Source organism: Lacerta agilis, chromosome 2 (genome assembly GCF_009819535.1).
Source record: "Lacerta agilis isolate rLacAgi1 chromosome 2, rLacAgi1.pri, whole genome shotgun sequence".
Classification (NCBI taxonomy): Eukaryota; Metazoa; Chordata; class Lepidosauria; order Squamata; family Lacertidae; genus Lacerta; species Lacerta agilis.
The window spans coordinates 115,513,774-115,529,835 of record NC_046313.1 but is presented as its reverse complement, the minus strand read 5'-3'; the positions used below and the strand labels follow the sequence as shown (position 1 = coordinate 115,529,835).

At 45.6% G+C, this 16,062-nt stretch overlaps 1 protein-coding gene across 2 annotated transcripts; it reads right to left on the bottom strand.

Moving 5' to 3' along the window:
- Positions 1-6,452: 6,452 nt before the first annotated feature.
- On the bottom strand, positions 6,453-14,456 carry LOC117042629 (zinc finger protein 729-like). Of its 2 annotated transcripts, none has more exons than XM_033142179.1 (2): positions 14,409-14,456; positions 6,453-10,996 (listed from the first exon to the last, which is right to left on the bottom strand). In XM_033142179.1, the coding sequence occupies exon 2, from the start codon at positions 10,922-10,924 to the stop codon at positions 7,745-7,747; it is 3,180 nt and encodes a 1,059-aa protein (XP_032998070.1). In that variant the 5' UTR covers positions 10,925-10,996; positions 14,409-14,456; the 3' UTR covers positions 6,453-7,744. The 2 variants fall into 2 exon arrangements, with proteins under 2 accessions (XP_032998070.1, XP_032998071.1); XM_033142180.1 differs by lacking the exon at positions 14,409-14,456 and adding an exon at positions 14,086-14,195.
- Positions 14,457-16,062: the final 1,606 nt, after the last annotated feature.

Here is a 16,062-nt window from a genome sequence, read left to right as displayed (position 1 = left end):
GAAAATGCAATACAACTCACATTAGTGGAGAAAGCTGGGACTAAGTGACTTGTCTACCAAATTGTGATGTGTACACAATATAAATTTAAAGCACATTTTCTCCCTCAAAGAATTCTGGGCATTGAAGTTTCTCAAGGGTTGTTGGCAATTGTAATTCTGTGAGGGGTAAAACACAGTGATCAGAATTATTTGAGGGAAAGAATGTATTTCATTTTTTTTATTGATAACTTTGCAGCGTACAAAAAAAATGATAACAATAAGAAAATCAACTTCACATTACACACACACACAAAACAAATTTGACCACAACAATGCAAAAACTTTAGAATCATAGAATCATAGTTGGAAGAGACCACAAGGGCCATCCAGTCCAACCCCCTGCCAAGCAGGAAACACTATCAAAGCATTCCTGACAGATGGCTGTCAAGCCTCCGCTTAAAGACCTCCAAAGTAGGAGACTCCACCACACTCCTAATGTTTAGGTGGAATCTTCTTTCTTGTAGTCTGAATCCATTGCCCCGTGTCCGCTTCTCTGGAGCATCAGAAAACAACCTTTCACCCTCCTCTATATGACATCCTTTTATATATTTGAACATGGCTATCATATCACCCCTTAAACTTTTTTTGCTAATGGCCTTTGACCATTTTTGTTGCCATCCTCTGGACACGTTCCAGCTTGTCAGTATCCTTCTTGAACTGTGGTGACCAGAACTGGACACAGTATTCCAGGTGAGGTCCGACCAGAGCGGAATACAGTGGTACTATTACTTCCCTTGAACTAGATGCTATACTCCTATTGATGCAGCCCAGAATTGCATTGGCTTTTTTAGCTGCTGCATCACACTGTTGACTCATGTCAGGTTTATGGTCTACCAAGACTCCTAGACCCTTTCAACATGTACGGCTCTCAAGCCAGGTGTCACCCATCTTGTATTTGTGCCTTTCATTTATTTTATTTTATTTTTTTGCCCAAGTGTAGTACTTTACATTTCTCCCTGTTAAAATTCATCTTGTTTGCTTTGGACCAATTCTCTAATCTGTTAAGGTCATTTTGAAGTGTGATCCTGTCCTCTGGGGTATTAGCCACCCCTCCCAATTTGGTGTCATCTGCAAACTTGATCAGGATGCCCTCAAGCTCATCATCCAAGTCATTGATAAAGATGTTGAATAAGACTGGCCCCAAGACAGAACCCTGTGGCACCCCACTAGTCACTTCTCTCCAGGATGAAGAAGAGCCGTTAATGAGTACCCTTTGGGTTCAGTCAATCAGCCAGTTACAAATCCACTGAATGGTAGCATTGTCTAGCCCACATTTTACCAGCTTCTTTACAAGAATATCATGGGGCACCTTGTCAAAGGCCTTGCTGAAATCAAGATAGGCTACATCCACAGCCTTCCCTTCATTTACCAGGCTTGTAATTCTGTCAAAAAATGAGATCAGATTGGTCTGACATGACTTCTCTTTCACAAACCCATGCCGACTTTTAGTGATCACAGCGTTCCTTTCTAGGCGCTCACAGACCGTTTGCTTAATGATCTGCTCTAGAATCTTTCCTGGTATTGATATCAGGCTGACTGGGCGGTAATTGTTTGGGTCTTCTCTTTTCCCCTTTTTGAAAATAGGGACATTTGCCCTCTCCCAGTCTGCTTGGACTTCACCTGTTCTCCAGGAATTCTCAAAGATTATTGCCAGTGGTTCTGAAATCACCTCTGCCAGTTCTTTTAATATTCTTGGATGTAGTTCATCTGGGCCTGGAGACTTGAATACATCTAAACTAGCCAAGTATTCTTGTACTACCTCCTTACCTTTCTGGGCTGTGTTTCCCCTGCTGGATCATCTACTCCATATTATTCCAGTTGGGCATTGTTTTCTTTTTTGGAGAAGACTGAGGCAAAGAAGGCATTGAGGAGTTCTGTCCTTTCTCTGTCCCCTGTTCGCATTTCACCATCTTCTCCTCTAAGTGACCCCACTGTTTCCTTGTTCTTCCTTTTGCTACAGACATACCCATAAAAGCCATTTTTATTGCTTTTAACCTCTCTAGCAAGCCTGAGTTCATTCTGTGCTTTAGCTTTTCTGACTTTGTCTCTACATGTGCTGGCTATTTGTTTGAATTCCTCTCTGGTGATTTCCCCCCTTTTCCATTTTTTGTACATATCCCTTTTAAATCTTGAATCAGTTAAAAGATCTTTAGATAGCCACCCTGGTTCTTTAGGCACCTTCCATGTTTTTGTCTCATTGGTACTGCTTGAAATTGTGCTTTTAATAATAAAATAATATTTAAGAATCTTCTTTAATTCTTTATAGATCATTTCCCAAAATCCCTTCATATTTTTGCAATGCCACCATATATGTATATACATGCCAATTTCTTTGTGGCATCTCCAACATTCGTTACTTGTCCCTTTATACATTTTTGCTAATTTAGCTGGCGTCAAGTGCCATCTATATTGCATTTTCATTATATTCTCTTTTAATACATAATTCAGTGTAAATTTAATATCTCTTCGCCATAAATTTTCCCATTTTTAAACATAATTATTTCCCCCAAATCTTGTCCCCATTTTATCATTGTTTCTTTTATTCGCTCCTCCTTTGTTTCCCATTCCAATAATAAATTATATAATTTTTTACATCTTTCTTATTTCCTCCTAATAATATTTCATCCAATTTGGAAATTTCTTTCTTGAATCCTGTTTTCCTATCTTTTTGAAACCTCTGATTGATTTGGAAATGCTGCAACCAGCTGCTCAAATAAGATCTTTTATAATCTTTTAATTTTAATTTCCCCTCATTTTCCTCTAATAGATTTTTATATGATGGCCAATTATTTTCCATATTCCGTCTTTTTACCCCCTTGATTTCCAGAGGTGATGTCCACCATAGGATTTTGGGCTCAGCCTCTAATATTCCCCAGTATTTCTTCCATATTTTATAGAGGGACTTTCTTATAACATTATTCATAAAATTGCTTTGCATTCTTTGTTTTTCTTCCATTAGGTACCAATGCCATCCAAAATCAACACCAGCTCCCTCCAAATCTAATATTTCAGTATTTTTTAACTCCATCCAATCCTTTATCCAAGTCATAGTTCAGTTGTTTGAGACTGCAGCCTTTGGGTTGCCACATGGTGTTTTCGATCTCAGGCAGGCAAGGAAGCTCCGATAAGAATTAGAGAGTCCTCTAAACACTGCCTTCCTCCTCCTGGTATTAACACCCAAAAGAACCAAGGTCACAACTGACGTTATACCAAACACACAAAGATCGTAACCGGCTGCTAAAGTAATCTCAATTTTCATCAATTGTACATATAACAGATATAATATAGAACTCAAACATAATAATAGATGGGTACAACTATTCAACTGTAAATATATGACATCAACATGTGTCAATATGTATCACGAGATCCACATAAAACAGATCAAGGTCCCAAGGCAGACAAAAGTCAAGCATAGATGTAATAATTATAGTCTTGCCAGTCTGCAACATGAACGTTGCCACAGAGGGGTGTGATAGATATTGTGGAGCATGACGCAGGTTGTAGAGGCTGGCGATGACTCTGTAGTTTCGCCACTCCAAAAGATACAGGTGAAGTTGCCACGAAGAAAACGTCAAACAAAGAAGTGACTCTGTAGTATTGCCACTCCAAAAGAAGAGTTGAAGTTGCCACGAAGAAAACGTCAAACAAAGAAGGACAAGGTTACCCGGATTACAGTCCTTGATTCGCCATAATTAGGCTTCATCAGCAACAAATACGCTGTATGTTATAAAGAAGTACATAATCAGTTTCTTAACCCAAATGTATGTTATCAACCCACAAAATAAATACTGTTATACATACCACTCAAAGTGAATGCGCAAACACAGAACAACAGGAATATAGAGGGTAGAACAAACATACAATGTAAGGATAACTATATATAGGTATTCAACCAAGAGTCACAGGTGTTACCAATTTAGATTTTTCTGGAAAACCCTTAAAGGGACAAACAAAAATACTGTTAGTTAAATTGAAAATTTAAAATGTTTCAAACTTAAAGATCAGGAATGTACATAGAATATGCGTCAGACTCAAAAGAGCAAAGGGGGAGAAGAGACAAGATCTGGATTATAAAAAACAGTTATAGACTATATCTGTATTAAGTCCAGCAGGGTGTAACGTATTAAGTAAGAAAATAAATCTGGCTTCTGGTATTTACTTTTTAAATAAAGAGGTTTCTCACATGAAAGGGAGCTGCTCTATGTCCATGAACCTGTCCACTATTCATCAGGATCCTAAGTTCACCAATAGGTTTTTCATCCTCTGCACCATACTCCTCCACCCCTTGGTCACATTTTGTCCCCTTCGACCTCCAGATAAAACATGCATCCCTACCCCTGAAGCTGAGGGCGGATGTAGCAAGTACTGCAGTATAACTCTACAATAGTTTGCCAACCAAGGGATCTAAATGCACACCTTTTGAACTTTGGCATGGGAGAATTGCCAACCTGGCACACATAGGACTGATATTGAAATATCAGGCTCAGTTACAGTCAAAACCTGCGTTAGCACCAAAAAAAGTATTTTTTTAAAAAATTGCAGAAGATAGATCTATAGATGATGGATAGATATCTTTCCAAAATCAAGCACTGCTAGTTTTTGTTTCTATTTGTTTTCCAATGTATTTTGAATCAATAAAAAATTGGTGTGGCACAAAAAAAAAAAAAAATTTTTTTTTAATATTCTTTTTAGGCTATTTTTGGCACTGCCGGGGTGGGGCCGCAGGGGCGGCCAGCAAGGAGGGGTGTCAACCCCCCTCGCTGGCCGGCCCTTGCGGCTCCGCCCCGGCAGCGCCGAAAATAGCCCCCCCTTCCAGCGGCGGAGCTCGGCATGGAGGCAAGGGGCGGGCCAGCAAGGTGGGGTGCCACCCCCTCCTCGCTGGCCCGCCCCTTGCCTCTTTGCCAAGCTCCGCTGCTGGCTGGCTTGCGGAGCCGGGGCATGGAGAGGGGCGGGCCCGTCCCTCTCCCTGCCCCAACTTGCGCTCCGCCAAGGGAGCCCGGGCAGCGGATTCGGGAGTCTTTGTAGCTTGCAAAGACTCCCGAATCCGCCGCCCAGCACCATTTCGTGCAGTGGCTGCTCACGCAGGCACGAGCAGCTGCGGAACGAAGGGGTGCCAAATGGTCGACCAATTGAAAAAAAAGTCTTGGGGAGTTTCCCATCATTTGTAATTTTTGTCCTTTGTGACCTGTCCATCAAAGTGGAAACTGCCCCATTAAAATCTCCCATAAATATCAGTTTATAATCCAGATAATCTAACAGCATGTCGTGGAGTTTTTTTAATAAAATTCTGACTTACCATCATTTGGTCCGTAGATTCCCAATATCATATATTTTTGGCCTTGTACAGTTATCTCAATCGCAACAATTCTTCCCTCGTCATCCTTAAAAAGCAGTCTTGGATTGTGCCTTTCTTTAGCATATATCACAACTCCTCTCTTCTTGACCCTGTCTGAAGAGATGAATTCTTGGCCTAATTTTTTATTTTGAAGGACTCTTCTATGTTGTCTTGTCACGTGAGTTTCTTGTAAACATATTAAATCTAAATTTTTCTTTTCCAATATATGATTTACCTGGTTCCTTTTAGCCTTAGAATTATAACCGTAATGTTCCAAGTTAATATCTTTAAGGCCATATTGCTGTTTCTCTGAAAAAAAAATTCCTTCTACTCTTGGTCAGGGTCAGGTTCCGGGTCTGTTCCTCCAGCTGCGCCTCGCTGTTCCAATGGATCTCTTCTTGGTAATGGTGATGGTAGCGTAGGAAAGTCGAGTGCAGGGTAGGGAGTCTTGTCTGTTCCTTCGAAGTCAGCTGCGTGTTTATCCAAAAATTTCACTTTATCCTCAAATGATCTAATCCCTATTCTTTTTTCTTTGTAGCTGAAGGAGAGTCCTTTAGAGCGCCATTCTCGACGGCTGGGAGTCTTCTCAGCTCCGAGAGACTCCGGCGATTTCAGATAAAGGGGGTTCCTGTACCCGCGCTACAGACCCCGAAAAAACCCCTGTCGTGAGTCTTGGGGACGTGGGATCCGGCGGGTGCCTTAGAGCGCCCTGTTTACTCCCCGGTAGACCCTGAAGGGACTGCTGAGAGGAGTGAAGAGGAGACACGGCACTATAGATCAATCGCTAACCTGTCTTCGCGAAGCAGTGTAGCTGTCAGTTCTGAGCGCTTCATTCTTCCTTACAATTTGGATTTAAAGTTGGACTACCGTGAGTAGAACTGATTTAAAGAATTTAAATTATAAAGAAAATTTGGCACGGGAGAGGGGTTAAAAGGGAAGTCCACCCCCCCATCTGCGGCAAAGGAAAGTAACGGCAAAGCAGCTGAAGCCGCGAATTTACTTTTCTTTCTTTAAGCGTCTGCTTGAGACTGTGACTGAGATATCCCCCCCTGAAGTGCAGGGGAGGGGGGTAAAAGAGTGTTTTCTATCCCTGTGGATTTACAAATTAATTGCTTAAAAGGCGCCGCTCACCCTCTGGATTAAAGATTCCGGGTCAGTCAGCGGGCAGCCATTGTTAAGATCAAAAGACTTGTTACTTTCATTTCTGAACTGGATACTTTGAAGCTGTGGTGCATGCCTGGATATTATTAAAGTGACTTTGAATTAACTTTATCTGCAACAAGGTAAACCTATGCAATGACTGGAGAAGTGCTTTAGACTCTTTTGCTTCTTTTGACTCAAGTCCTCTGTCTTGGCTATAACTGTCCGAAAAGAAAGGAAACTCTGAAAACTTTGAGGCTTGTCTTGGGAGTTGGGGAAAAGATTGCTGGGAAGAGATAGACTCTATTGTTTGACCTTGAATCAGAGGAGAGTTCCCAGACTCGTTATAGACTTATTGATTTTGTTCTCAAGGCTGCGCCAAATGTCGTAATGGATGCTGGCACACCAGTAGGACAAATTGTCACTAGGAACAAACAGCAAGAAAGAAAGGGCTCTATGAAAGAAGAAGAGCAGATACTGGCAGCAATTGCGAGTCTGTCAGATAGTTTGAAGTCAAGTGTGCAAACACTTTCAAATGATATTAAAGAGCTGGGAAAAGATGAAAAGGAAAATACTGAATTCATTAAGCAAAATACACAAGGTATAAAGAAAATTGGGAAAGACGTAGCTGTATTAAAAGAAGATTAAACAGTAGGTGGCAGGAGTTGACCAAAGATTGGAGTCTTTGGAAGAGGGGAAAATTAAAAATTTAGAAAAACAACAGGAAGCAGCTGAGATTGCGATTGCAACATTACAGCTGAAGGAGAGAGAACAGAATTTGAGAGTGAGAGACCTACCGGAATTAGAGCAAGAAAACTTGAAAGACTATATAGTGAAAGAGTTTGCCACCTTTGGGGACTTAGATGAAGACAGCTTATCTGCTACAATAGTGAAGGCCTACAGATTTGGAAAAAAAGGAGAAGGGGAAAAAAGGCTCTAAGGTGGTGAATGACAGTATGGTGGGTTTTCAAAATAGAGATCAAAGAGACCAGATACTAGGCCTGCATTATAAGAAGAATCTGGTGGTACAGAATCAACCAATTATCCTCTATAAAGACATTCCGAAATATTTTTTGGACGCATTTTCTTCACAAACCTTCTATTTAAACAGTTTCTCTTCTTTTACTTACTTGATGGCTTGTATTTTCCACTCTTACAGCTCTTAACACTCCGAGACTTTTGATGGCTTCAAACACTTCCACTACAACTGAACCGCTATCCACTGCCCTAGCACTTATATGGTTTCTCCCCCATATGGGTGTGTTGATGAATTCTAAGTTTTCCAGCCTCAGTGAAGCTCTTTCCACACTCCATGCATTGAAATGGTTTATCCCCCGTGTGAGTCCGTCGATGAATTTTAAGGCTTCCACTGTGACTGAAGCTCTTTCCACACTCCATACATTTAAATGGTTTCTCCCCTGTGTGAGTCCGTTGATGAATTCTAAGGTGTCCATTCTGACTGAAGCTCTTTCCACATTCCACACATTTGAATGGTTTCTCCCCCGTGTGACTCCGTTGATGAATTCTAAGGTTTCCATTCTGACTGAACCTCTTTCCACACTCCATGCATTGAAATGGTTTCTCCCCTGTGTGAGTCCGTTGATGAATTCTAAGGTATCCATTCTTACTGAAGCTCTTTCCACATTCCGCACATTTAAATGATTTCTCCCCCGTGTGAGTCCGTTCATGAATTCTAAGGTGTCCACTCTCAGTGAAGCACTTTCCACACTCTATGCATTTAAATGGTTTCTCCCCTGTGTGAGTCCGTTGATGAATTCTAAGGTTTCCACTCTCAGTGAAGCACTTTCCACACTCCATGCATTGAAATGGTTTCTCCCCCGTGTGAGTCCGTTGATGAATTCTAAGGTGTCCACTCTCAGTGAAACACTTTCCACACTCCATGCATTTAAATGGTTTCTCCCCCGTGTGAGTCCGTTCATGAATTCTAAGGTGTCCACTCTCAGTGAAGCACTTTCCACACTCCATGCATTGAAATGGTTTCTCCCCCGTGTGAGTCCGTTGATGAATTCTATGGTTTCCACTGTGACTGAAGCTCTTTCCACACTCCATGCATTTAAATGGTTTCTCCCCTGTGTGAGTCCGTTGATGAATTCTAAGGTGTCCATTCTGACTGAAGCTCTTTCCACATTCCACACATTTGAATGGTTTCTCCCCCGTGTGACTCCGTTGATGAATTCTAAGGTTTCCATTCTGACTGAACCTCTTTCCACACTCCATGCATTGAAATGGTTTCTCCCCCGTGTGAGTCCGTTGATGACTTCTAAGGCTTCCACTTTCAGTGAAGCACTTTCCACACTCCATGCATTGAAATGGTTTCTCCCCCATGTGACTCCGTTGATGAATTCTAAGGTGTCCACTGTCAATGAAGCTCTTTCCACACTCCATGCATTTAAATGGTTTCTCCCCTGTGTGAGTCCGTTGATGAATTCTAAGGTATCCATTCTTACTGAAGCTCTTTCCACATTCCGCACATTTAAATGATTTCTCCCCCGTGTGAGTCCGTTCATGAATTCTAAGGTGTCCACTCTCAGTGAAGCACTTTCCACACACCATGCATTGAAATGGTTTCTCCCCCGTGTGAGTCCGTTGATGAATTCTAAGGTATCCACTCTCAGTGAAGCACTTTCCACACTCCATGCATTGAAATGGTTTCTCCCCTGTGTGAGTCCGTTGATGAATTCTAAGGTGTCCATTCTGACTGAAGCTCTTTCCACATTCCACACATTTGAATGGTTTCTCCCCCGTGTGACTCCGTTGATGAATTCTAAGGTTTCCATTCTGACTGAACCTCTTTCCACACTCCATGCATTGAAATGGTTTCTCCCCCGTGTGAGTCCGTTGATGAATTCTAAGGCTTCCACTTTCAGTGAAGCACTTTCCACACTCCATGCATTGAAATGGTTTCTCCCCCATGTGACTCCGTTGATGAATTCTAAGGTGTCCACTGTGAATGAAGCTCTTTCCACACTCCATGCATTTAAATGGTTTCTCCCCTGTGTGAGTCCGTTGATGAATTCTAAGGTATCCATTCTTACTGAAGCTCTTTCCACATTCCGCACATTTAAACGATTTCTCCCCCGTGTGAGTCCGTTCATGAATTCTAAGGTGTCCACTCTCAGTGAAGCACTTTCCACACACCATGCATTTAAATGGTTTCTCCCCCGTGTGAGTCCGTTGATGAATTCTAAGGTTTCCACTCAGACTGAAGCACTTTCCACACTTTATGCATTTAAATGGTTTCTCCCCCGTGTGAGTCCGTTGATGAATTCTAAGGTGTCCACTCTCAGTGAAACACTTTCCACACTCCATGCATTGAAATGGTTTCTCCCCCGTGTGAGTCCGTTGATGAATTCTAAGGTGTCCACTCTCAGTGAAACACTTTCCACACTCCATGCATTTAAATGGTTTCTCCCCCGTGTGAGTCCGTTCATGAATTCTAAGGTGTCCACTCTCAGTGAAGCACTTTCCACACTCCATGCATTGAAATGGTTTCTCCCCCGTGTGAGTCCGTTGATGAATTCTAAGGTGTCCACTGTGAATGAAGCTCTTTCCACACTCCATACATTTAAATGGTTTCTCCCCTGTGTGAGTCCGTTGATGAATTCTAAGGTATCCATTCTTACTGAAGCTCTTTCCACATTCCGCACATTTAAATGATTTCTCCCCCGTGTGAGTCCGTTCATGAAATCTAAGGTTTCCACTCTGACTGAAGCTCTTTCCACACTCCATGCATTGAAATGGTTTCTCTGCCGTGTGAGTCCGTTGATGAATTCTAAGGTTTCCTCTTTCAGTGAAGCACTTTCCACACTCCATGCATTGAAATGGCTTCTCCTCCGTGTGACTCCGTTGATGAATTCTAAGGTGTCCACTCCGAATGAAGCTCTTTCCACATTCCATACATTTAAATGGTTTGTCCCCCGTGTGAGTCCGTTGATGAATTCTAAGGTGTCCATTCTGAATGAAGCTCTTTCCACACTCCATACATTTAAATGGTTTCTCCCCTGTGTGAGTCCGTTGATGAATTCTAAGGTGTCCATTCTGACTAAAGCTCTTTCCACATTCCGCACATTTGAATGGTTTCTCCCCCGTGTGAATTCGTTGATGAATTCTAAGGTGTCCACTGTGAATGAAGCTCTTTCCACACTCCATACATTTAAATGGTTTCTCCCCTGTGTGAGTCCGTTGATGAATTCTAAGGTGTCCATTCTGACTGAAGCTCTTTCCACATTCTGCACATTTAAATGTTGTCTCCTCAGTGTGAGTCTGTTGATGTTTTCTTATGGTTCCACTGTCACTGAAGCTCTTTTCAAACTCCATACTTTCGAATTGTTTCTCCTTTTTCTTTTCACAATGTATGTATTTAAATGGTTTCTTCGTTATTTCCATTGAACATGGCCCTAGAGAGTTCTGACTGCCTTCTCCATTGTCTGCTTTGGAGGGCGAAGGTGGTAGGAAGTCCTATTTGTTTTTTAGGAAAAGAAAAAAGTAATATTGCACACATCAATCAACACCTGGTCTTATTTTAACATCCCATACATTCTCTTCTGTCCTCCATATGTTCCAAATTTTTGGGAAATGGAAATGGAATAATGGCAAGTAATGATAATGCATCATCAATTTTTCATAACCCATAATGATTATTAATGCAGCAACATTATCTTAAGAATACGGTGGAAGGGTGGTATTTACTTTTTAAATAAAGAGGTTTCTCACAGGAAAGGGAGCTGCTCTATGTCCATGAACCTGTCCACTATTCATCAGGGTCCTAATTTCACCATGAAGTTCTTCATCCTCTGACAATAATCCTCCACCCCTTGGCCCACATTTCCCCCCTTCTTTATTAATCACCTGCACAGCCCTTTGGCCTCAGGAGGTGCATATTAACCATTTTGGGAGACCCATCTATAAGTCTAGTGACAAGGCTTGGTGCTTGTGGTTGGCTGAAGGAGTGCTCAGATAGGAGAATGTTCCTGGGCTTGGACCTCCATCTGTCAGTCAAGTATTGCAAGGAGAGAGCTGCAGATGCAGAAGGAAAGCAGCTTACTGTAATTCATTCCAGAGGTCCGTTCTTAACTTATCTCCCCTTAGGAAGATAAATGCTCCCACTGAATATGACTGTGAGGGTGTGAAAAGGGGGGGGTATGGTAATTAAAGGACACAATGAATTGTAAATTGAGATTGCCAGCTGTTAGTAATCCTGAAAAGTTTGGGTATACTGATGCAGATTGGGCTGGATGTACCACTGACTACAAATCCACAGGTGGATGCAGTATGTATTTATGTTTCGGGAGGGATTCAATAAACAACTAACAATAACAATTGTAATAATAACAATTACACAGTCTGTTGGGGGAGGGACCCCCACCCATTTCCAAAGCAATTTCCCCAATCCCTTAAATCCCACAGAGGTGAGAACTGATATAGTGTGAATAATGGAAACCTGGTGGAATGGAGTGGAGTGGGGAACATTTATCTCTGCATAGGAACCCTTTAGATGTTTCTCCACAGAAACACAGGCATGTGGGTAAGACTGTAGTTGATAAAAGACTCAAAGGGCGGAAAGAATAAAGTGAGCATCCTCCCTTTCCTCTTTCCCCCAATGGTTTGACTTGCTATAACAGCCCCCAGCGCTCGATCCAGCAGCTGATCTGGGACTTGTGGCAGGGCAAGGACTGAGCTTCAAGGGAGGAGAGGGTGGGCAGGGGCGTTGCTGGGGAGGGGCGGTGGGGGCGGTACGCCCCCAGTGACAGGGTGAGCAGCGGCGGGTGGGGGTGAAAAGCGGCGGCCCCTCCCGCCACTCCCACGCGCCGCCGCTCCCTCCGTCACCCCAGGAGCAGCAGCACACGGATGGGGTGCTTCTGCCCTTTTCGGCGGGGGGGGGGCCGACCAGCGAGGGGGGTTGTCACGCTTGTCACCCCCTCCTAGCTGGTCACCACCCCCCGCCGAAAAAAACCGCGGGGGGGCGGGGAAAGCCTGGAAAGGAAGCAGAGCAGGCGCGTTTAAGCGCCGCTCTGCTTCTTTTTCCGCTTTCCGCCGCTTTTTTTCGGCGGGGCGGGGGCCGACCAGCGAGGTGGGGGTCACGCATGTCACCCCCTCCCTGCTGGTCACCACCCCCCGCCGAAAAAACCGCGGGGGGGGAAGCCTGGAAAGGAAGCAGAGCAGGCGCGTTTAAGCGCCACTCTGCTTCTTTTCCCGCTTTCCGCCGCTTTTTTTTCGGCGGGGGGGGGGGCCGACCAGCGAGTGTGGGGTCGCGCATGTCACCCCCTCCCTGCTGGTCACCACCCCCCGCCGAAAAAAACCGCGGGGGGGCGGGCGGGGGAAAGCCTGGAAAGGAAGCAGAGCAGGCGCGTTTAAGCGCCGCTCTGCTTCTTTCCCGCTTTCCGCCGCTTTTTTCCGGCGGGGGGGGGGGCCCGACCAGCGAAGTGGGGGTCGCGCATGTCCCCCCCTGCTGGTCACCACCCCCACCGAAAAAACCGCGGGGGGGGGCGGGGAAAGCCTGGAAGGAAGCAGAGCAGGCGCGTTTAAGCGCCGCTCTGCTTCTTTTCCCGCTTTCCGCCGCTTTTTTCGGCGGGGGGGGGGCCGACCAGCGAGGTGGGGGTCACGCTTGTCACCCCCTCCTCGCTGGTCACCACCCCCCGCCGAAAAAAAGCCTCGGAAAGGGGAAATCCCCCTTCTGTATACACGTGCGTCGTGACGTCATGATGCGCGCGTGTCGTGCCCCTCCCCCAGGGGGGTGCCTCTGCGCTGCCGCCGCCCCCAGCAGCGCAGAGGCTAGCGACGCCACTGAGGGTGGGTGCTTTCGGGCTCCTGTTTGGGGATCTGTTCCTGATTGACTTGAAGTCAGGGCAGATTCCTGAGCTGGAGGGAGAAGTCAAGGCAGGCAGCCCCCAAGTCTCTCTCTCTCTTCTCCAAGACGGCTTCGATTCCTCCCCCACGGATGCTTCCCTCCCTCCCTCAGCCCCCTAACTTCCTCTGCCGTCATCCCTCCGCCCCGAGGATCTCCTTTGCCCAACGGCCCCCCCCCCCGCTCATCCTTCTTGCCAAATTGCTCCCATCCGGAGGGGCCTCGCCAGATGAGCAAGGAGGGGGAGAGGAGGGAGGCAGGGTGGGGGGGTCTCTATCCAGGCCTCTATCGCCTCCTTCAACCCTTCCATGGACTCCCTCTCTCTGATTCTCCACACAATTCGGACCCATCAAGGCACGCGGCGACCCAGGGATTCCTGCCAGGGACGACCCGGAACTTGCAGAGAGGTGCGGAACTGGGGCCTCGGTTCAAGTCCCAGCTCTTTGGGGGGGGGGCTCCCATTTCATTCCCGCAAAAGCGCCCATGGGGGGGGGCAGGGCAGCTGCACATCTCTTGACTCTCAGAGGAAGGGGCGCTGCAAAGGAGATCTTGCAATGGAAACCATCCGATGTGCAGCCGGATTAAATGGATCGGGGCCTCTGCAGAAGTGAGTTGTTCTGGGGGGGGGGTGAGTCTCTGCCCCCTTTCTCTCCCCGCCCATCGCACTATTCCCTCCCTCCCCCCGCCAGCCTTGCAGCTCTACCTCTTTGTCCTCTCCGGCCCTCCGCTTCCATCGCTCGCTATTCTATTCCGATTTCCTTTCCTGCAATACAAAGGGCTGGGGGCTCTGCAAGGACGCGCCCCCTCTGGGGACTAAATGAGCAGTGCCTAAATCAGCCCCTCCCCCGCTCGACTGATCCACAGAAAGAAAGGGGAGGGGGGAGCACTGCCCTACTTTCCTTTCATCCCCCCCCCCCTCGCCCAAAAGCCTGCCCTCCCTTCCCAGCTGCCCTGTTTGCAGATTCAGGAAGAGGAAAATCACACCCTTCTCCCCCTCCAGAAAACTCCCCCCTAAACGTTTCTCACCTCTTTTTCCTCCTCCTGCACAGGCGCTCCTCTTCCGGGAATGTGAATGGCGGCCCCTCCCCTCCAACCATGGCTCTCCTCCCTCCTCCAAATCTTCCTGCCCCTCTAGGAAGCGGAGCTCACTGACCCATGGGGAGGAATGGGTGGCCCCTCCCTCCCAGAACACACAAATTCTCCTCCTTCCAAACCAGCTCCGTTATACTGTTTCTTTCCTGAGAAGGTCCAAGGTTCGATCCCCGGAGACGGCAGGGAAACAGACCCCCCCTCCTCCCCACAGCCTCCGAAGAAGTCCTCCGGGGCACAAAGGAGTCACGGCTTACATTCCCCCTTTACCTCTTTTAATCCCTTGCCGGGAGAGGGGGCGGTCCGTTCATTTTCATACCCATTTCACAACGAGGGGGAGGCAGGGCGATGACGTAGAGTTTCCCCGTTACAAAAACGTTGCAAACTTATTACTAAACTTACCCCTTCTGGATCCTGCCTTGTCTGGCGAAGGGGCTTGAATTACTCAGGGAAGCTATGAGCTATGCCGTGCAGGGCCACCCAAGATGGACAGGTCATAGTGGAGAGTTTGGACCAAACGTGATCCACCTGGAGGAGACTGGCAACCCACTACCAGTATCCCTGCCAAGAAAACTCCATGGACAAGACAACAGGCATATAAAAGATATGACGCTGGAAGATGAGCCCCTCAGTCGGAAGGCGTCCAACAGGCTACTGGGGAAGAGCGGAGGACAAGTACAAGTAGATCCAAAGCTGATGAACGGCGGCTGGGCCAAAGCCTAAAGGACCTCAGTTGCGGATATGCCTGGAAGCGAAAGGAAAGTCCAATGCTGTAAAGAAAAGTATTGCATAGGAACCTGGAATGTAAGAACCATGAACCTTGGTAAGCTGGATGTGGTCAAAAATGAGATGGCAAGAATAAACATTGACATCCTAGGCATCAGTGAACTAAAATGGACGGAAATGGGCGAATTCAGTTCAGATGACTATCATATCTACTACTGCGGGCAGGAATCCCGTAAAGAAATGGAGTGGCCCTCATAGTCAACAAAAGAGTGGCGAAAGCTGTACTGGGATGCAATTTCAAAAATGATAGATTGATCTCGATACGAATCCAAGGCAGTCCTTTTAACATCACAGTAATCCAAGTTTATGCACCAACTTCCAGTGCTGAAGAAACTGAAATTGACCAATTCTATGAAGACTTACAACACCTTATAGAAATGACACCAAAGAAGGATGTTCTTCTCATTATAGGGGATTGGAATGCTAAAGTAGGGAGTCAAGAGATAAAAGGAACAACTGGCAAGTTTGGCCTTGGAGTTCAAAATGAAGCAGGCAAAGGCTAATAGAGTTCTGTCAGGAGAACAAGCTGGTCATCACAAACACTCTTTTCCAACAACACAAGACGACTCTACACATGGACATCACCAGATGGGCGACATCGAAATCAGATTGATTATATTCTCTGCAGCCAAAGATGGAGAAGCTCTATACACTCAGCAAAAACAAGACCTGGAGCTGACTGTGGCTCTGATCATCAGCTTCTTATAGCAAAATTCCAGCTTAAACTGAAGAAAGTAGGAAAAACCACTGGGCCAGTAAGATACAATCAAATTCCTTATGAATACACAGTTGAAGTGAAAAACAG

What these genes read in the sequence shown, in the direction of transcription:
- LOC117042629 (XM_033142179.1), bottom strand. Translation starts at nt 10,924, where the DNA reads ATGGAAATAACGAAGAAACCATTTAAATACATACATTGTGAAAAGAAA.